General features: G+C 38.0%; 1 protein-coding gene across 1 annotated transcript in view; it reads left to right on the top strand.

The window, feature by feature from the left end:
- The first annotated feature begins 16432 nt into the window (after positions 1 to 16432).
- The window catches only part of LOC137762554 (myomegalin-like), a 99838-nt gene continuing 93337 nt past the window's right edge, over positions 16433 to 22933 (top strand). The window contains exon 1 of the mRNA XM_068540617.1: positions 16433 to 16665. Within this exon, the coding sequence (XP_068396718.1) occupies positions 16433 to 16665 (233 nt within the window). The remainder of the gene's footprint in view (positions 16666 to 22933) is intronic.

Genomic DNA, 22933 nt, shown 5'->3' on the forward strand with positions numbered 1-22933 from the left:
CCTCAGTTGTTGTGGCTCGCGTGCTCTAGAGCACAGGCTCAGTAGTTGTGACACACGAGCTTAGCTGGTCCGCAGCATGTGGGATCTTCCCGGACCAGGGCTTGTACCCGTCTCTCCTGCATTGGCAGGCGGCTTCCCAACCACCGCGCCACCAGGGAAGCCCTGACCGGTTATTTAAAAATTGAAACGCTTTCTTTCAGATTAGTAAAAAGAACCTTCTCTGAGCTCCCTCTCTTCAGCCCGCACCGCCTACCAAACAGTGCCCAAACTCTTCGGGTTCCGCCTCAGCAATTCATCCAACTTAGCTTCTGATTGGTCGGTTTCCATGCCAGTCAGTTTCAAAAGCTCCGCCTTCCAGGTGGCCATTGGCTACCTCCAGGAACACCAGAACGGCCCCGCCTTCCACCGTGGCGTCCGCCCTTCCGCCTCGCGTAGAACGCGATTCTCCACGTAGGTCCTGACGTGGTTTGGAAGCAGCGACCCAGGTGCACGTACTGATGCTGTCAGTGCTGGTGATTGTTTTGAATTATCATCCCTGACTAAACTTTCTTACAATGCGAGCTCCGTGAAAGCAGAAATTTATCTTGTTCAGTCTTCAGTTCGTTCACAGACTTGGTCCAGACATTCAAGTGAAAGTAAAGATTTGAGGGAGGAAGGAGGAAAAACGAACAAAGTGCACATTGTAAGTAATGTGAAAGCCCCTATTTAAAGTAATTACTACCTTAGAGACCCGCTTCAAATATCGAGGCTTAGCAAAACTTCTCCCTGCCTTCTAGAAGCTACCTCATGAAACTCTCTTTCATCGTGTTTGTCCAGTTTCCCTACTTTGTCAGGAAAGCCAGGCAGAGACAGGCCCATCCTTTGGAGTTTGAGAAGGTGGGATTGTGAGGATAGTTGGAGTAGTTTTGATGGCATCTAAAATATTTTATTGAATTTAAAAGAAATTTTTAACATGTCTCTTTCTTCCCCTGATAGCCTCTAAATCCTTTCAGAGCAGAAACAGTAGTCATTTGTTATTCCCCAGAGTCTAGTATTCTGTTCCTGGAACCTAGCAAATGCTCAATTAATGTTTATTGAAAAAATGACTGAATGAATGGCATGCTCATGGATTGAGACAATACTTCATTAGTTGTACAGCATATGTGTACAGCATAATTCACAGCTGATACTGTACTAAATTGTACTAGGATAAAAAAGGTAAAACTTAACACTTATCAAAGAAACTGAGTAAAACACATATCTAAATCAACTTAAGCTGCTGAAACAGAATACTTTCCATTAAAGCAGAGTCACAAGGTTGCAGAGATTTTAGAAGTGGGATCAAAGGAAGCAATAGTTAGAGGCTTGTGTCCATTTATTTTTAAACAATTCTTGAGTGCCTAATTATATGCCAGACACTGAGCTAGGTGACGAAGATGAATAAATAACAGTCCCAGCAACCTGTGGCCCGTATCCACCTCCAGACTGAACACTGTCGCTTAAGAGAAGAGCTCTGCAAGAAAAGAGGTCTATACTAAGTGAAGACATATCCACCACCATTCTCTACATTCATCCAGTTAGTTATTCAACAAATATTTATTGTTCAATTGGCTAGGAATAGCAGGCACTGGGTTATACAAAGGTGAACAAAAGGAACATGTTGTTTGCTGGTAGAGGTTACATTCTTCTAACAGAGACCTGGTTCTGTCTCTCTCCCGTTATCCCCCAACACACCTCCACCTCCATTGCTTTCCCACCACTCAGTCTGGAATAATAAAAGCCTTGGGTGGTTCTTTCTTTTTTTTTTTTTTTTTTCCCCTGAGTGTCTACCCAGCTTGTCCCCTCAGACCTGCAGCCCTATTCCCTTTCTGTGAAATCCAAGTGGCTTGAATTGTTCCTAGCAGCCATGACAATTTCCTGATTGTAGCTGCCGTTGTCTCAACAACTTCAAGTGTTGTTTGGCTTCCTCCTCTTATAGTCATTCAGCTCCTGCTTCTTTACTGTCTTCTACCCATACTGGTGTTTCAGAAATGAGTGAACAACTTTCTTTCTGAGTGATTTTCTTTACAATCTTAAGGGTCAGATCTTTCAGTTATTACTAATCTTTGTTATCCTTCCTTATTTAAAAAAAAATTATTAGCCTGACTTACTCAACTATACGTGCCATAAAACCGAATCCAATATGACATTAAATGTGACTAAATGGGGAACAACCTAACTTACTGTTGTTTCTTCTTTGTGGTAAATTCTGTCCTTTCCAAAGACACAATTTTTGTTAATCTGTCTCTTGTGGTCATCCTCCCCCAGCTCCCTAGCCCATCCTTTCACTCCATCACTATCTGATATGGGACCTTTTTCTCCCTACTTTGTTAGGGAGTATGATCCTCTGGTTCTGGGAATCTGACAGTCAGACCCAAAGGTCTATGTGCCATTTCTCGAAGGAGGCTTACCTCCTTCGGAGCCCTTAGGTAGATGATAACCAAAATCCCAGAAGCAATTCCTTTTTTTAAAATCTTCTATGTATGCAACCTGTTGCTTTTTGAGAACATGACAATGGCAGCTATGGGTTGGGGTTTTAGGGGATCAAGACAACAATCCTTTCTTCCTCTTATAAGTTGATATCAAATTGGGAAATAGACATAGGAACCAAACAGAAATAATAATACTACTTTTACTACTGATCAAACTAAGTGGGGAACGTGGATTTAGATCTGTGATGACTCAAAGGTCTTACTAACATTTTACCCCAGAATTAGGCAGACTTACCCATCTAGCTTAGAAACAGCAGGGCTTTGCTAAAGAGGCAGGCAGACTCTTTACCACACAGAGAGAGCAAATTAGAATGTACCTGCACTGAGGCCAGCACCTTCTCAAAAATACTCACCTATTACTGGATACAGCCCTACACAGAGGAGGACCTAGGCCCTACCAGGGGACAGAAGTGGTCTTAGCACCTTTGCTTCCCTCTAGTTTAATGGCTGGAGGTCATAGACTTCCAGCTGTTCTCTCTCTGCTAGCCTTTAGCTGGGAAGAGGTTGTATTACAATATACATTTTGTGGAGGATTTGAATTTTTTAAATTTTGTATGATACATGCCTTTTTTATTAGTCTCTTCATTCTGACTATGTGTTGTATGTACCCCAGTTTATGAAAAAGTTCTTGCTCCAAAAATAAAATTATTAGATTTTTATATTACTCTGGGGATAGGAAGTGTATTTTTGTTGGTATCCATCATTTTTGTTACCACAAATGGCAAAACTTCAGCTTAAATTACTACAATTGAGTTTGGGTTTTTAACAAGTTTTATGTTACTATTTGATTTTTTTTTTAATATGCTCTATGAAAAAAGATGATAAATACTGCTTAGAAAACCTAAAAATACCCATAGGACAGAAGCCTCAGTTGAACCTCTAAAGTGCTTCAACACTCTGGGAAGCAGGTATTATGTATATTGGATGATATTTGAGTGCTGTCAGAGCTCTTATAAAATTTGTATAAATTTTAAACCACTTTTTTTGAAGAGTGAACAAAAAGAACTCAAGAAGGTAGTTTACATCCATGTTAGGCTGGATACAAATACCATTTACCACATTTATGTATATGCACCAGAGGCATTTTGTGTTTTTTTTTTTAAGTTGGTCTTTGTAACTGTTGAAATTTGTCTCGAATGGAATTTTCTGGAGGTTTTGTTTTAGGGGAGGAGATGCTGGTGGGGACACAATTTTTTCTTGAAAATACATAGATCAAATTACAAATGAAAGAGGGCATATTACTACTGCCCATAGAAATAAAAAGGATTATAAGGGAATACTATGAACGATTGTATGCCAACAAATTAGATAAACTAGATGAAAAGGACACATTCCAAGAAAGACACAAGCCACCTAAACTGATTCAAGATGAAATAGAAAACCTGAATAGACCTATAACCAGAGATTAAATGAGTAGTAGTAGTCATAGTAGTAGTAAAACTTCCCACAAGGAAGAATTCACATCCAGAAACCTTAACTTGTGAATTATAGCAAATGTTTAAAGAACACTAATCCTTTGCAAATTCTTCCCCCTACCAAAAAAAAAAAAAAGAAAGAAAAACAAAAATAGAGAACACCTCCCAAGTCATTTTATGAGGCCACGATTACTCTGATACCAAAACCAAAGACTTCACCAGAAATGAAAATGACAGACCAATATGCCTTATACAAAGATAAGTAGCAAAGTAGTAGTAAACTATTCCCAGCAGCATATAAAAAGATTATACATAATGACCAAGTGAGATTTATCCCAGGAACACAAGGTTGGTTCAACATATGAAAACCAGTAAATGTAATATACCATACTAATATAATAAAGGACAAAACCCACATGAGCATCTCAAAAAATGCAGAAAAGCATTTGAGAAAATCTAACACGTTTTCCTCTTAAAAACAATCAACAAACTAGGAATAGAAGAGGTTTTCCTCAACCTGATAAATTATATCTATGAGAAACCTACAGCTAACATTATACTTAAAATGAGGGACTGGGGACTTCCCTGGTGGCGCAGTGGTTAAGAATCCGCCTGCCAGTGCAGGGGACACGGGTTTGAGCCCTGGTCCAGGAAGATCCCACATGCTGCGGAGCAACTAAGCCAGTGCACCACAACTAGTGAGCCTGTGCTCTAGAGCCTGCGAGCCACAACTACTGAGCCCGTGTGCCACAACTACTGAAGCCTGCGCACCTAGAGCCCGTGCTTCACAATAAGAGAAGCCACCCCACAATGAGAAGCCCACGCATGGCAACGAAGAGTAGCCCCCGCTCAGTGCAACTAGAGAAAGCCTGCGTCAGCAACGAAGACCCAACGCAGCCAAAAATAAATAAATAAATAAATAAATTTATATTAAAAAAATTTAAAAAGTGGGAGACAGAAAGCCTTTTTCTCTAAGATTGGGAACAAGACAAAAATGTCCACTCTCCCCAATTCTCCTCAACATTGTATTCGAAGTTCTAGCTAGGGCAGTTAGGCAAGAAAAAGAAAGAAAGCCAACAAAATTGGAAAGGAAAACTCTAAATCTGTTTGCAAATGGCTTGATCTTGTATATAGAAAATTCTAAGGAACCCACACAAAAATTTATAATTAGTGAATTTGTCAAAGTTGTAGGATACAAAATCAATGTGCAAAATCAATTGTATTTCTGTACACTAGAAATGAAGAATCCAAAAATAAGAATTCAATTCCATTTATAACAGCATCAAAATAAATGAAATATTTAGGTAAATCTAACAAAAGAAGTAAGATTTATGCCCTGAAAACTACAAAACATTGTTGAAAGAAATTAAAGAAAACATCCCATGTGCTGGATCAGAAGATTTAATAGGGTTAAGATGACAATAATCCTCAAACTGAACTACATATTCATTGCAATCCCTATCAAATCCCAGCTGGCTTTTTTTTTTTTTTTTTGGTAGAAATTACAAGCTTATCCTAGAATTTATATAGAAATGCAAAGGACCCAGAATAATAAAAACAATCTTGAAAAAGAACAGCAAAGTTAAAGGACTCACACTTCCCAATTTTAAAAATGACTACAAGCAACAGTAATCAAGACAGTATGATACTAGAATAAGTATGATACTAGACATACAAATCAATGGAACATAATTGAGAGTCCAGAATAAATTTATACAACTACGGTCAACTGATCTTTTTTTAAAATTTTTTTAACATCTTTATTGGAGTATAATTGCTTTACAATGGTGTGTTAGTCTCTGCTTTATAACAAAGTGAATCAGCTATACATATACATATATCCCCATATCTCTTCCCTCTTGCGTCTCCCTCCCTCCCACCCTCCCTATCCCACCCCTCTAGGTGTTCACAAAGCACCGAGCTGATCTCCCTGTGCTATGCGGCTGCTTCCCACTAGCTATCGATTTTACATTTGGTAGTGTATATATGTCCGTGCCAATCTCTCACTTTGTCCCAGCTTACCCTTCCCCCTCCCCATGTCCTCAAGTCCATTCTCTAGTAGGTCTGCCTCTTTATTCCTATCCTGCCCCTAGGTTCTTCATGACCATTTTTTTTTCGATTCCATACATGTGAGTTAGCATATGGTATTTGTTTTTCTCTTTCTGACTTACTTCACTCTGTATAACAGATGCTAGGTCCATCCGCCTCACTACAAATAACTCCATTTCATTTCTTTTTATGGCTGAGTAATATTCCCTTGTATATATGTGCCACATCTTCTTTATCCATTCATCTTTCGATGGACACTTAGGTGCTTCCATGTCCTGGCTATTGTAAATAGAGCTGCAGTGAACATTGTGGTACATGACTCTTTTTGAATTATGGTTTTCTCAGGGTATATGCCCAGTAGTGGGATTGCTGCGTCGTATGGTAGTTCTATTTTTAGTTTTTTAAGGAACCTCCATACTGTTCTCCATAGTGGCTATATCAATTTACATTCCCACCAACAATGCAAGAGGGTCCCCTTTCCTCCACACCCTCTCCAGCATTTATTGTTTCTAGATTTTTTGATGATGGCCATTCTGACCGGTGTGAGATGATACCTCATTGTAGTTTTGATTGACATTTCTCTAATGATTAGTGATGTTGAGCATCCTTTCATGTATTTGTTGGCAATCTGTATATCTTCTTTGGAGAAATGTCTTTTTAGGTATTCTGCCCATTTTTGGATTGGATTGTTTGTTTTTTTGATAATGAGCCTCATGAGCTGTTTGTAAATCTTGGAGATTAATCCTTTGTCAGTTGCTTCATTTGCAAATATTTTCTCCCATTCTGAGGGTTGTCTTTTTGTCTTGTTTATGGTTTCCTTTGCTGTGCAAAAGCTTTGAAGTTTCATTAGGTCCCATTTGTTTATTTTTGTTTTTATTTCCATTTGTCTAGGAGGTGGGTCAAAAAAGATCTTACTGTGATTTATGTAATAGAGTGTTCTGCCTATGTTTTCCTCTAAGAGTTTTGTAGTGTCTGGCCTTACATTTAGGTCTTTAATCCATTTGGAGTTTATTTTTGTGTACGGTGTTCGGAAGTGTTCTAATTTCATTCTTTTACATGTAGCTGTCCAGTTTTCCCAGCACCACTTATTGAAGAGGCTGTCTTTTCTCCATTGTATATTCTTGCCTCCTTTATCAAAGATAAGGTGACCATGTGGGCGTGGGTTTATCTCTGGGCCTTCTATCCTGTCCCATTGATCTATATTTCTGTTTTTGTGCCAGTACCATACTGTCTTGATTACTGTAGCTTTGTAGTATAGTCTGAAGTCAGGGAGCCTGATTCCTCCAGCTCCGTTTTTCTTTCTCAAGATTGCTTTGGCTATTTGGGGTCTTTTGTGTTTCCATACAAATTGTGAAATTTTTTGTTCTAGTTCTGTGAAAAATGCCAGTGGTAGTTTGATAGGGATTGCATTGAATCTGTAGATTGCTTTGGGTAGTAGAGTCATTTTCACAATGTTGATTCTTCCAATCCAAGAACATGGTATATCTCTCCATCTGACTGTATCATCTTTAATTTCTTTCATCAGTGTCTTATAGTTTTCTGCATACAGGTCTTTAGTCTCCTTCTGTAGGTTTATTCCTAGGTATTTTATTCTTTTTGTTGCATTGGTAAATGGGAGTGTTTCCTTAATTTCTCTTTCAGACTTTTCATCATTAGTGTATAGGAATGCAAGAGATTTCTGTGCATTAATTTTGTATCCTGCTGCTTTACCAAATTCATTGATTAGCTCTAGTAGTTTTCTGGTGGCAGTTTTAGGATTCTCTGTGTATAGTATCATGTCATTTGCAATCAACTGATTTTTAACAAAGGTGCCAAGATAATTCAATGAGGAGAAGAATAATCTCCTCAACAAATGATGTTGATATAACTGAATATTCACATGTAAAAGAATGAAGATGGACCACCTACCTCACACCATATATAAAAATTATCTCAAAATTGATCATCAACCTAAATGTATGACCTAAACTATGTATCTCTTTGTATAAAATATAAGAATGAATCTATGACCTTAGATTTAGCAATAGTTTCTTAAGTATGACCTCAAAAGCACAGCTGGGGAAAATAAAATAAGATAAATGGACTTCATCAAAAGTAGAAACTTTTTTGCTTCAAAGGACATAATCAAGAAATCGAAAAGACATACCCCAACATGTGAGAAAATATTTGCTAATCATATATCAGGTAAGGGAATTGTGTGAGTGTGTGTAATGTAAAATCATGCAGCCACTTTTGAAAACAGTTTGACAGTTTCTCAAAAAGTTAAACAGAGAGTTACCATATGACCAGCAATTCCACTCCCAGGTATCCACCAAAAAGAACTGAAAACATATGTCCACTCAAAAGTGTGTACATGAAACTTCATGGCAGCATTTTTCATAATAGCCAAAAAATGCAAACAATCTGAAAGTGTATCAACTGGATAAACAAAATGTGGCATTTCCATACAATATGATATATTTTCAGCAATAAAAATGAATGGAATACTATGACATGGTACCTTGAAAATTTTATGCTAAGTGAAAAAAGCCAGACATGAAAGACTATATATTGTATGATTCTATTTATATGAAACGTCCAGGATAAGCACGTCTATAAAGACAGAAAGTAGATTAGTGGTTGCCAGGGGCTGGGAGGAGGGAGGACAGATGATAGGAATGGAAATGGTGAGTGATAATGGCTATGGAGTTTCTTTGGGGGGGGTGATAAAAATGTTCTGAAATTAGATAGCAGTGATGGTTGCACAATTCCAGGGATATACTAAAAAAAAAAAAAAAAAAAAACAACTGTGAAATAAAAAAGAACTAAGTAAATGGAGAGATATCTCATGTTCATGGATAGGAAGACTCAATATTGTCAAGATGCTGTTTCTTCCCAACTTGATCTACAAACTCAATACAATCCCAATCAAAATATCGGCAAGTTATTTTGTAGATATCCACAAAATGACTCTAAAGTTTATATGCAGAGGCAAAAGACGCAGAGTAGTCAACACAATATTGGAGGGGAAGAACAAAGTCACAGGATGACATTACCTTAGTAATCAAGGCAATGTGACATTGGTGAAAGAATAGATGAATACATCAATGGAACAGGATAGAGAGCCCAGAAATAGACCAACAAAATGTAGTCAACTGATTTTTTACAAAGGAGCAAAGACAAATCATGGAGGAAGGATAGTGTTTTCAACAAAAGGTGCTAGAATAACTGGACATCCACATGCAAAATAATGAATCTAGATATAGGCCTTATACCTTTCACAAAAATTAACTCAAAATGGATCACAGACCTAAATGCAAACGCAAAATTATAAAACTAGAAGATAACATAAGAGAAAATCTAGACGACCTTAGCTTTGGCGATGATTTTTTTAGGTACACATAGATATGAGCCATGAAAGAAAGAATTGATAGATTGAACTGCATTTAATTTTAATTAAAAACTTCTGCTGGGTGAAAGGCACTGTCAAGAGAATGAGAAGATAAACTACAGACTGGGAGAAAGTATTTGCAAAGTACATATCTGATAAAGGATTGTTATCCAAAATATTCAAAGAACACTTAGAATTCAACAATCTTAAAAAACTATTAAAAAAAATAAGAAGATCTGGCCAGACACAAAAGAAGATATACAGATGGCAAATAAACATATAAAAAAGATACTCAACATCATATATCATTAGCCAATTGCAAAATGTAACAAAAATGAGCTACGACTACACACTTGCTAGAATGGCCATCTGCAAGCTGGAGGTCCAGGAAAGCCAGTGGTATAGTCCAGTCCAAGTCTTGAAGGTCTGAGAACTGGAGTACTGATGGTGTATATTTCAGCTCAAGCAGTTAGGCAGAGGGAGAGGATTCAGCCTTCTTCTGTCTTTTTGTTCTATTCAAGCTTTCTATTGAGGCCACAGGGTGCCCGGATATCTGTTTAAACATTATATCTGGGTGTGTCCGTGAGGGTCTTTCTGAAAGAGATTAGCATTTGAATTGGCAAACTGAGTAAAGTAGATTGGTCTCCTCAATGTGGGTGGGCATCACATTGATTTACTACACTTTGTTTATCCATTCATCCATTGATGGACACTTGGGTTGCTTCCACTTTTTGGCTATTGTGAATAATGCTGCTATGAACATGGGTGCAAAATATCTCTTTGAGACCCTGCTTTCAGTTCTTTTGGGTACTATATACCTATATGTGGGATTGCTGGATATGGTAATTTTATTTTTAATTTTTTGAGGAACCACCTTACTGTTTTCCATACATTCCTACTAACAGTACACAAGTGTTCTGATTTCTCCGCATCTTTGCCAACATGTTATTTTCTGGGTTGTTTTTGATAGTAGCCATCCTAATGGGTGTGACTTTATGGGCTTTTTTTTTTAAATCTCTGTCATTTTAGGGTTTTTGAAAATATACTTGATATCAAATATTGAAGTCTTGTTTTAAAACAAATTTATTATTACTAAAGCAAGCAAACAAAAAACTAAAACGAGTTCATTATTATTAAAACTTAAAGAAAAAAACCATGGTTCAGATAAATCACTCCTTCCTGGAGGAATGATAAGTGAAAGGGATGAGAAAGAATAAGGAGCATTCCCCTAAAAGGAGTCTAAATGGAAGTTTCTCTGTTATGGAAAGATGGGCACTGTGGCAAAAGAACTTCCTCCTAATATTATCTAGCTTTTTGTTCTCTTAGCCGTTTGGGCTTTGCCATTAAGCCAAACCAGAGGTTGGCTTTCTTCCTTGGGGAGGAGATAGCAGTCTATTAGGACAAGTTCTCCCCCACATTCATGTGGCCCCACTCTGAAAACCACAGGAGGATAGTTAAATTTTATGCTAAGAAAACTCTGAAATGGGTCAAGCTAGTCCATATTAACTTAATTCCAAAGCCTTACTGTAAGCAAGGCCAAAAGATATAATCCCTACTATTTCCTATTCCATTTGCTAGGTTAAACTATTAACCTGTTATGTTGTCTAATCTAGTACACTAAAAATTATGTAATGAAATAAAATGTCAGGAGAAAAACACTAAAATTGTACATTATCAGAAGGTACTTCAAATTTGGATATTAACCTTTTTCATTATCAAATTTCCAGGAAAGAAATAAAGTTGGCAGATTAAATCTCCATCCCTTTGTAAATTAAACCCCATAGAAAATCCAAACTCCTTTACTTAAAGTTCACAGAAATTAAAATGCAAAAATCATTATTCTCCAATTACTTATTCTACTCAGTCTCGGCTAGCAGTGTTCTTAGACAGGTGCACAGGTAGAATCAGGGTTCTTTCATCAGGTTTAGCTTGAGCTGTTTTCACTGGAAATTTTATTTAGTATCCCAAATTTGAATTGATTCAGTAAAAATTTCTCATGTCTCTTACTTTCAAACAATCCAAAATGTAATGGGATACTTAATACTAAATTACTGAATTATTAAAAATATTAAATTAATATTAATTTAATCAAGCCAAAACATTAAAATAAAAACATCAACTCCAAGGCCATAGAGCTACCCAAACAAATGGTGTTATCAGAACACAGTGTAGTACTTGGTGAGATATGTCAGAACCACGTAGCTGTTTCTAAACATCATAGCAGAAACTCAGTGTCAAGAGTAGAGAAAGAAGAGAAAATCTTTACAGGGTTAGCTTCTCTGGCTTACTAATTGCTTTATGCCAGTTATCTGCTTTATGCCAGTTATCTATGATTTGTAAACATAGTCTCATTGAGAGAAATGTTTCCCATAAAGAGGTTAATTATGGTATTGTGTTTAAAATGTGGCAGGTAGAGGTGGAACTCACTTACATAAATTGTTTCCTCTTTCAGGGAAGGACACTTGAGATCTTCCTGCCTTGTTACAAAATTTAGAAATTTACGGGTTGGCAGTCTCATTTTCAGGTTACTAACTATGGTATTGTTGACGAAAAAAATTGATCAGCAGTCGATCTAAGAAAGAAATGGAGAATTTTACTTGAGCCAACCTGAGGATTATAAGCTGGGAGACAGTCTTTCAGAAAACTCTGAGGTCAAAGCCCAGTTACACAAGTTTTTGAGACAATGGGGTACACGTCAAATGATGTATTATTGACAGTTTACACAATTAGATCTACAGGTGCAAAGCCAGTTGTGGGTCATGGGTCATTGCAGCCCCTTACAAGATTAAGAAGGAAGGTTATCTCCTAAGGAATTGTGACCCTTTATAGTTTAAGAAGGGGTGTAACTTCCTAAGGAGGTCTGGTTAATGCAGATGCACAACACACACTAAAGGGGAGGGTGGAGGCCAAAATGGGCAGAGAAAAATTTTATGTTTAAATTTTTCTTGTCTTGCCATAAAATATGAATTTTATTTCATCAGTCTAATGAGCTTATTGGTTTTGATTTTACATGAGCATAATCAAAATTTATTAATTTTCATTTCCCCTTTGAGCCCCCTTTTCTTGTGGCACCCAAAGGCTGATTTGAATATAGGCTCTGTTTAGTGACATAATTTCCTATACTCTCTTGTGCGTGTTCATTTTCAGCCCTTGCACAATGACTCCTGCCACTGTATAAATGCTATGGAATTGACTAGGTCTATGAAAACTGCCTCTTGGTCAAGATTTCCCCTTTGTTTTAATTGGAGAATTCTCTTTAGCAAATTTCAGAATTTTAGAAACTGCTTCTACTATTCTGAGGGATATTGGTCATTTATTCTACATGGGGTTTGCAGAACTTCTGGAATCTGAGGAGTCAATGTCTTCTACCAGTTTTAGAAAATTCTTGGTCTTTATCTACTGGAACACTTCTTCTAGCCCTTACTCTTTCTCTTCTTTTTCAAGGACTGTAATTACACATATATTATACTTTTTTGCTGTATTCCACGTGTCTTTGATGCTGTGCTCTTTTTTTTTTCTTTTTTTCTGTCCCTCATTTTGGAATCACCTATTGACCTATCTTCCACTTCACTGATTCTGACTTCTGCTGCATTCAGACTGCTGTTACACCCACCCAATGGGTTCTTATTTCCATTTATTGTATTTTTCATATTTAGAATGTCCATCTGATTTTTTATAGATGCCAACTCTATATTGAAGTACATTATCCATCTTTTCATCTTTGCCCATCTTTTCCTCTATTTTCTTAAACCACTAGTCATAGTTAATTTAAAGTCCTGTTAGCTCTAATATCTGGGTATGTTTCCATTAACTTTTAGTGTTTAGTCATTTGAATTTCATTTTTACCATGCCTTACAATTTTATATTGGATCCTATACATTGTGGATGAAAAAATTGTAGAGGCTCTGGATAATGTTATCTAACTTCCGAAGAGTTAAGTTTTGTTCTGGTAGGCAGAAGGAATACTAGTGGATCACTTTGATCCTATAAAGACTGGGTCTTAAGCTTTGTTAGATCTATTCTGTTTCATTACTGTACTACCCTTACTCTAAGGGTATGGCCTTTTTAGGGGTCTCAACTGAAAGCTCTGGCTGTCTTTCTACCTTGGAGAGGCTTGAAGTCCAAATTGTGTTGGATGCTGAAAACTCTACTTAGCTCATTACCCTCCAAATTGCTGTTTCCTGGTATGCTTTTTGGCATCTTGTTCTGCGTATGCTGGGTTTAGAAACTGGCCACTATCTTGAGGGGAATTTGTACCGAGATTATTGAGCTACTACTTCTCTGCCATTCTCCCCTCCCTGGGAGTCCTCCTTCAAGTCTCAGCCACTTTGGCAGCTCTGAACTTTGACATTTGAGTCTTCAGCCCAGTAATACTGCATCTTTTACTTGGCCTTTATTCTCTATCACCTGATTTGGAAAATTCCCTCAGGAGAAAAATCCCAGGGTGAATATGGAGTTCATTTCATGTGCTTCTCTTCTCAAGGATCATAGATTCAAGTCCTGTCTGCTTAGGTTACTCGTCAGTGCCTTCAAAGAGTTGTTTTCATATTTTTCTATATTTATATATATAATACTTACATATTTATAAATATTTATATATTCTATTCTATCCCACTCCCGCCACCCAAGGGGGGCAGAGTCAGTCTGATACATGCTCCTCCATCTTAACTGGAACTGGAAGTTTCAGCACTTCTTAGCTTTTGAGTTTGCAGTAACTTCACTGAACTGTTTATCTGCCTCAACTAATGAAGACGGCGTATTCATTTTAAATTTGGGAACCCCATTTGTTTCAATTTGTGTATTAGATAAAATCTACCGCTAGCCTATAGGCAAAGCCAAAGTCTGAGTCTGCTAGGAGAGCAACTTCAGCTAATAGGATTAGAAGCCTGATTTCAGAGAATTAGGTGGCAAAGAATGTATGTAAAGTCAGGAAGTATAGACATCAAATGCATACAGTGTATATAAGCAAACTGGTTATGAAGGGAAGTGAGAGATATGATGGTGGTTAGAGGGGGAAGGCTTTGTTTTAGGGATGAGGAAACTTGAGCATGTTTATAGCCTGGGCATGGAGCTAATGGAGAAAGGGAGGCCAAAGATATTAAGACAACAAAAGATAATTAAGAATTCCCTAGTAGAGATGAGAGTGATAGAGTAATTTGCTTCAGTAAGATAGATTAGGGGAATTGGGTTATTTCTATGGAAATATGTTAATATAAATGTTTCAGACATTACATGAAATTTCTAAAAATCTTATATTTGTATTTGTATGGAAATATGTATGGAAATATGTTAATATAAATGTTTCAGACATTACATGAAATTTCTAAAAATCTTATATTTGTATTTGTATGGAAATATGTATGGAAATATGTTAATATAAATGTTTCAGACATTAAAAAAAAAAAGATAGATTAGGGGAAAAAGAGAGGTAAAGATATAGATTAAGTTAGGAGGTTTGAAAGAAAGAATGAGATACCTGATAGTGTCATTTTCTGGAAGCAGTTGGAATCATGATGGGAGAGACTACTTAAAGATAAAGAAATAGTAATGAAGCAGAATGAAAGACTGGATGAGTTTCACGAGTGAGATACGTCTCTGATGACTCCCAGTTTTGAGGCTTAGGCAACTCAGTGGATGGGAGTGTTGGGGTTAATAAAACAGAACTGAAGAGCAGATTTGGGAGGAAAAAACGAGTTAAGAAGAGTTCAGCTTTATTCACGCTGAGTTAATAATAGTGACTATTGCCTATGAACCTTGGGATCCATAGTACCCACTACAAAGATAAACCTTCTCCCTTGCAGGTCTTGCAGGTCACAATGGGGTTACCTCCCTATAAACCCATTGTAAGTTGAAAATATCTTAAGTCAAAATGCATTTTATATACCTAACCTACCAAACATCACAGCTTAGCCTAGCCTACCTTAAATGTGCTCAAAACACTTACATTAGCCTACAGTTAGGCAAAATCATCTAACACGAAGCCTATTTTATAATAAAAGAGTGTTGAATATCTCATGTAATTTATTGAACACTATACAGAAAGTGAAAAACAGACTGGTTGTATGGGTACAGAATGGTTATTAATGTATCTGACTGGGAGCCCAGCATCACCAGGGAGTATTACCCCATATCTCTAGCCCAGGAAAAGATCAAAATTCAAAGCTCTAAATCTGGTTTCTACTGAATGCATATCGCTTTCACACCATGGTAAAGTCGAAAAATTAAGTGGAACCAGTAAGCGGGGGCCTTCTGTATAGAATAGTACAGCAGGAACGTTCTGCTTTGCTGGAGACTCAGCTTCCATTCTTAGAGGACACTTGAATATAAGAAAAGGGTTTTCAGAACAAACATTTAGTGGATGATTTATTTGACCTATGAACTTTTTTTTTAACCATGAAAACTCCCTCTGACTTGATGGTGTATACCAAGCTATATATAGTTTACTATGAGTTCTTCATGAAAAATGACAATCAGAAAGTCTCAACAGAAAGGAAAATTGAGGTTGTTTAGGAGAAAGGTTTTTACAATAACTAAAGGAAAAATTGAAAGGAAAAGATTTTAAATGAGGGGATAAGAAGGGAAGAGAGGGAAAGGAGGCTAGACAACAACCTGGAGAAGTAATGATTCTGAGGAGAATAATGTAAAATATAAGAGGATGACTGATTTGGAGGGTGGAGGACAAAAAACCAGGAAAATATGGAGAGAGGGAATGAGAAAAGGAGAAACTTTTTGAGGTTGGAAATTGAGGACGGTGACAATGAAGGAGACAGGAAGAAAGAAGAAAGCAGGTCTGGGAATGAAAAGCTCTCCAGGTTGAGGTGGTGGGTGGAGAGAAAAGGGGGAGATGACAGAGGGTTAAGAGGCAGCGGCGGGTGTTTGTGCGAGAGGGACCGAAGCAATCTGGGCGGAGCAGGTGGCCGAGGCAGCCGCGGAGGAGGCCTGGTCTTTCCAGGTCTCCACCACGGCAGTGGCAACTGGAGTGGATGGTCATCCACGCCCAAAGGATGCGCCCTGGCAGTGCGGGAAGACCTTAGGAAAACCAAGCAAGGACGGTAACCAGGACTGGGCTGGCCAGGCCCGTGAAATTCATGAAGAGGACTGACAGCGGGTCCTGCAGCCGCCGCCGCTGCGACTGCGGCTGCTGCTGCCGCGCGTCCAGCCGGGCGCGCCACGCGCCCTACTGGTCCAGGGACGCGGCGCGAACCCCGCAGTCCTCACGGCAGTCTCCCGGCCGGGAACGACGGCATCCCGAGCCGTCCGGGAGCTGGGCAGCAGCGGCCGAGGAGGAAGAGGCAGCCGCGGCAGCCGCACCCTGGATGAGGTGAGAGCAGCGCGGGAGCCCCGGAGGCTGCAGACCGCACCGGGAGTGGCGGCGCCCTTTGCGCTGGGTTAGGAGAACCGCTTTCGGGGCTGGGACCCACGGGCTGCAGCCCCGAGCGCTTGGGAGGGGTTGGCACAGAGTGACATTAGCTTGGAGCAAGTTGGAGGGCACGGCTGGGGACAGGGGGGTGATGGGGCTGGTGGCGGGGACGGGTGGGGGAGAGACAGTAGGGAGTTGCCTAGAAATACAGGTGTGGCGCTGGATTGTACCGGACTAAAGCTTAGGAAACCCAGTCTCTACCCCAAGGTCTTTGCTTAACGTGTAGTCAACGGCTTTGTTGGTGGAGGTGAGATGGAAGGCCATGACGGTTGCGTCGAGTCAAAGGAGAGATGAACACATGATTCAGAAGGCCATGCCAGGTTGGAAGCGCTAAGAATGGTAAAGAAGATAAAGGACCAGGAAATGTGTGTGTGTGTACAGTTGAAAGAGTACCCACTGCCTTATCTTATCCTTTTTTTTACCTCCCAATCTTAGATACAGACAGCAGGGTGGGGGTTGGTGATGGTTCTTCCTTCCTAGGCGACCTCTCTTCTCCTGCAGAGCTGGAGCCTTGCCTATTGGCTGGATGACGCCGAGCAAGATGAGCCCCACCTAAACCCAGTCACTTCTGTTGCTCTGGCTTGGAAGACCAGACAAATTAGGCCCAAATTTTCTTCATGTAGCAGCAGCAGGATGAAAGTCTGCCATACATACTATTTTTTTGGAGAAGAGACAGATTGTGCTGCTGACTTTTTGAAATAAACATTTCCTTGTCAGAGCATCTTTAGCTTACTCTTTTATGCGAAGCTAGCACTCATAAATCAAACTACAAGGCAATAGTGGTTTCAGTATCTAAGCTGCCATTAACCAACTGGGATCTGAAAAAAGTTTCTTCATTTCTCTAGGCCTGTTTCCTATGCATAAAATCAGGATTTGGGTCTTTTGAGTATTAATTACAGAACTAAATATTAATGGGATCTGTATTTTGTGTTCAAGACTATGTTTTATTTGTGAATGAGGAAACTTAATTTATTCACAGACAATTGTATTTATTCATCACACTGTCCACTGTTTATCTGAGAAAACTGAGTCAGACTATTCAGTTAACAGTACTTAAAGGAATCACATTTCTATTAAGAAACTCATGATAAATTATTGCTTTTAAGAAGGAATGAAGCAAGAAGTATTCATTATTTGATTTTTTATAAAGTGGAATTTTAGCCCAAACATAATTACTTTTTAAAAATGTTTTATTTATTTATTTTGTTATTTATGGCTGTGCTGGGTCCTGGTTTCTGTGCGAGGGCTTTCTCTAGTTGCGGCAAGTGGGGGCCACTCTTCATCGCGGTGCGCGGGCCTCTCACTATCGCGGCCTCTCTTGTTGCGGAGCACAGGCTCCAGACGCGCAGGCTCAGTAGTTGTGGCTCACGGGCCATTGCAAAATTTTAAATGTGTCATGACTCCTTATCCTAAAGATGTGATTTTTCTTTCTGTGCTTGGTAACAAAAAGTTTGTAGTGTTAGAATTAGTTCTCTAAATTGTGGTTTAATTGTTAAAATAGAAGGTATATGCTTTCATTATTTCCTTAATAGTTATTCACCTGACGTATCTCTACATTCATCTTAGTTGATGTGATGAGGCTTGAAATGTTTTTAAACATTTCAGGAATACTCAAATGAAACAGTGTCAGAAACTTCACTGAGGCTGGTGCTACTCTGACCCTCATTTAAAATCAGTTCTCTAGGAATGTGCAACATACTTTTAAAAACATACCTGTCTTGGACTTCCCTCGTGGCGCAGTGGTTAAGAATCCGCCTGCCAGTGCAGGGGACTTGGGTTCAAGACCTGGTCTGGGAAGATCCCACATGCCACAGAGCAACTAAGCCCGTGTGCCACAAATACTGAGCCTGTGCTCTAGGGCCCGCGTGCTGCAACTACTGAAGCCCACCCACCTAGAGCCCGTGCTCCCCAACAAAGAGAAGCCACCGCAATGAGAAGCCCGCGCACCGCAATGAAGAGTAGCCCCCACTCGCCGCAACTAGAGAAAGCCCACACGCAGCAACAAAGACCCAAAGCAGCCAAAAAATAAAATTAAAAAAAGAAACCAAAACCAAGCAAACAAACAAAAAGAACTACTCCATATTAAAAAAAAAAAAACCCAACAAACCTGTCTTAGCTATAGTACTAGAGGTTTATGAGTATTAGAGGCTTGCACTTGGGAAGGAGTGTTTTTGGTATCCAATTTTCTAACTCCCAATCAACTAAAAATGGAAGTAAGCAGCTCATTTTAATTCAGTGTTTTTTTGGTTTTTTTTTAAATCAAGCAATGATGGTGGAGGCCAGTACAAAACTGGATGCAAAACTACCCTCAGGTAGTTGAGAATCTATAGTTCTAAACTCTGCTCACCTAACTACAGTACAGAAAAAGGGCTATAACAGTAAGATGGACTGTGGAAATAAAAAATAAATAAATACAAGACTACTATATAAACCTAGAATGGCAAATTACTAATTTATAATGAGGAGTCATCTTAGGGAACTAGACCCTCTTTTTTTATTTAAGTGAGGTCTCTTGGCATACTTGCCACATTTGGAAGCCAAATTATAATCAAAATGTTGTTTGTGAAACTTGAATTTAGAATAAGGAGAATTAATCAGTGAATTCTAAATTTAAAAAAAAAGTAATAGCTTCAAACAGAGTATCAAAGGATACAGATGGGTTCTTTCTTCCCTGGATAGTGAGTGGCATTAATGATCAACCTCTCTTCTCATGTGCACGTTCTTTTTTTCGCTGACATGTTATTACTTCAGGTAATGGTCTGTTTGGCTTGGGAATCTTTATGTCTGTTTCAAGCGTCTGCATATTTCTTCTCTGAACCAGTTTGTCTTCATTGTAAAGTTTAAATTCCAAATGGCAAGCTTACTTTCCTTAGGCAAAATTCATGATGGGGGTATAGGGAAGTGGGGCTGGGGGACCTTGTTATAGCCCCTACATGCTGGTAATATGAACCACGTGGTTAATGGTAACTGGTTATGGTGCTAAGAGGCAGAGGATCAGAGAGGGCTTCACACACACAGATGAACTTTTTCTGGCCTAACAAGATAACAAAGCCAGGGTTGGATGGGAAGTAAATTTTATTTTATTTTTTTTTAAATTTTATTTTATTTTTATTATTATTTTTAACATCTTTATTGGAGTATAATTGCTTTACAATGGCGAGTTAGCTTCTGCTGTATAACAAAGTGAATCAGCTATACATATACATACATCCCCATATATCCTCCCTCTTGTGTCTCCCTCCCACCCTCCCTATCCCACCCCTCTAGGTGGTCACAAAGCACGGAGCTGATCTCCCTGTGCTATGCGGCTGCTTCCCACTAGCTATCCATTTTACATTTGGTAGTGTATATATGTCCATGCCACTCTCTCAGGAAGTAAATTTTATCAGAGGGATGTAAGCAAAATGTATGACCCTGGGAAAATGCCTTATTGAAGTGAGACGCATGCTGTGATAGAACTTTTCTATGAGGATTTAATTCAAAGGTTTTCCTCTTTCAAGTATACAACTATTTAAAAAGAGGAATGAAGTGAGTTGCCAGATTATGGCAATGTGCCTCAATGGGCACTTGTGAAGCCTAGCAGATTGCACATTCTAGGTGGATAGCCTGGAACCAGCAGGCAACTATTGGAGGTTGGGGGTGGTGGGAAATCATGTCAAACAAGGATCAGTACACTTCTAACATCAAACTTCAACCATTGTGTCTCTTTAGCCATCTCTCTTTTTGTTATTTTCTTTTTATTGCTGCTTTATTGAGATGTAATTGACATACAGTAAACTGGGCAAATTTAAAATGTACAATTTGAAAAGTCTCAATATGTGTATCAATACATACCTGTGAAATCATGACATGTCCATCATCCTATTAAGTTTCCTTCTGCCCTTTTATAATCCCTCCCTTCTGTCTCGTCTTGCCCCAGTAACACACAGGCAACCACTGGTCCTTTTGTCACTATATGATAGTTGCTTTTTCTAGAATTTTATATAAATGGGATTATACAGCATGAACTCTTTGTTTTTGCCTGACTTCTTTCACTCAGCTTAGTTATTTTAAGATTTATCCATACTGTTGTGGGTATCAATAGTTCATTTTCTTTCATTGCTGTGTAGTATTCCATTGTATGGATATACCACAATTAGTTTATTCATTCACCAGCTGTTGGGTTGTTTCCAGTTTTATGGCTATTACAGATAAAGCTGCTGTGAATATTCGTGTACAAGTCTTTGTGTGTACATATGCTTTCATTTATCTTGGGTGAATTTCTAGGAGCAGAACAGTAGGCATATGTTTAACTTCTTAGGAAATTGCCAAAATCTTTGTCAAAGGGATTTTACCTTTTACATTCCCAGTAGAGATGTATGAAGGTCCCTATTTCTCCACATCCCTGCTGACATTTGTTACTGTCTTTTTTTATGATAGCCATTCTAGTGAGTGTGAAATGGTATCTTATTATGATTTTGATTTGCAGTTCCCATTGACTACTGATATTGAACATCTTTTCATGTGCTTTATTACCATCTGTATATTTTTGGTGAAGTGTTAACATTTTTTGCCCATTTTTTGTGGAGTTGTTTGCTTTTTTATTGTTAAATCTGAGAGTTCTTTATTCTAAATACAGATTTTTATTATATATGTACTTTGTAACTATTTTCTCCCAATCTATAGTTTGTCTTTTCATTTTAGTAACAGTATCTTTTGAAGGCCAGAAGTTTTTAAAATTTTGCTAAAGTAAGTCCAAACTATCAAATTCTTCTTTTAAGGATTTTGCTTTTAATGTTACATTTAAGACACCATTACTTAACCCAAGGTCACAAAAATATTTTCCTATGTTTTCTTCTAGAAGTTTTATAGTTTCATGTTTTACATTTAGGTCTATGATCCATTTTGAGTTAACTTTTGTATCTAGTACAAAGTATTGATCAAGGTTCTTTTTTTTGCATGTAGTGTTGTTCCAACACTGTTTCTTAAGATATCTATCCTTTCTCCATTTAATTGCCTTAGCACTTTTATTGAAATCAATTGACCATATATATGTAAGTCTATGTCTGAATTTTCTATTCTGTTCCATTGATCCATTTGTCTATCTTTAGACCAATAGCATACTATCTTGATTACTATAGCTTTGTAAGTCTTGAAATAATGTAGGGCAAATCCTCCAATTTCATTCTTCTTATTCAAAATTGTTTGGGCTATACTAGGTGCTTTGCATTTCCATATACATTTTGGAATCCACTGGTCAACACAGACAAAAGGCCTGCTGGGAATTTGAATGGGATTGTATTGAAGTCTATATATTAATTTGGAGAGAATTGGTATTTTAACAATATTGAGCCTTCTGATCCGTAAACATGGTATATCTCTTCATTTATTTAGGTCAGTAGTTCTCAACTGGGGACAATTATGCCTCACAAAGGACATTTGACAGTATCTGGACACATTTTTGATTATCCTAACTCACAGCAAGGGTGATACTGGCATTTAGTAAATAGAAGTCAGGAATACTGGTTAATAATCTACAATACATAGAACAGTTCTAACAATGAAGAACCATCCAGCCCAAAACATCAATAGTGAGTGAGGTTGAGAAACCCTCATTTAGTTCTCCTTTACTTTTTCTCAACACTGTTTTATGGTTTTTAGCATATAGAATTTACATATCTTACGAGACACATGCTTAAATTCTTCATATCTTTAATTCTATTATAAATGATAATGTCTTTAAAATTTCAATTTCTGATTGTTCATTGCTAGTTTATACTGTTTTTTGTATACTCATCTTATATCCTGTAGCTTTGCTAAATTCACTATTTAGTTCTAGTAGATTTTTTGTAGATTCCATAGAATTTTCTACATAATAATTATGTCATCCACACAAAGAGAGGAAGAGGGAGGGAAGGTGGAAGAGACAGAGAGAGACAGAGAGACAGTTTTACTTCTTTCTTTCCAATCTCTATGTCTTTATTTATTTTGCCTTATTGCACTAGCTAGCACCTCTAGTACAAAGTTGAATTGAAATAGTAAAAGCAAACATACTTTGCCTTGTTACTGATCTTAAGAGGAAGGCATTCATTCTTTTACCATTAAGTTTATACCTGTAGGTTTTTCATAGGTACTTTTCATCACATTGAGGAAGTTCTCTTCCATTCATAATTTTCTGTGAGTTTTCATT

This window comes from Eschrichtius robustus, chromosome 3, assembly GCF_028021215.1.
Source record: "Eschrichtius robustus isolate mEscRob2 chromosome 3, mEscRob2.pri, whole genome shotgun sequence".
Classification (NCBI taxonomy): Eukaryota; Metazoa; Chordata; class Mammalia; order Artiodactyla; family Eschrichtiidae; genus Eschrichtius; species Eschrichtius robustus.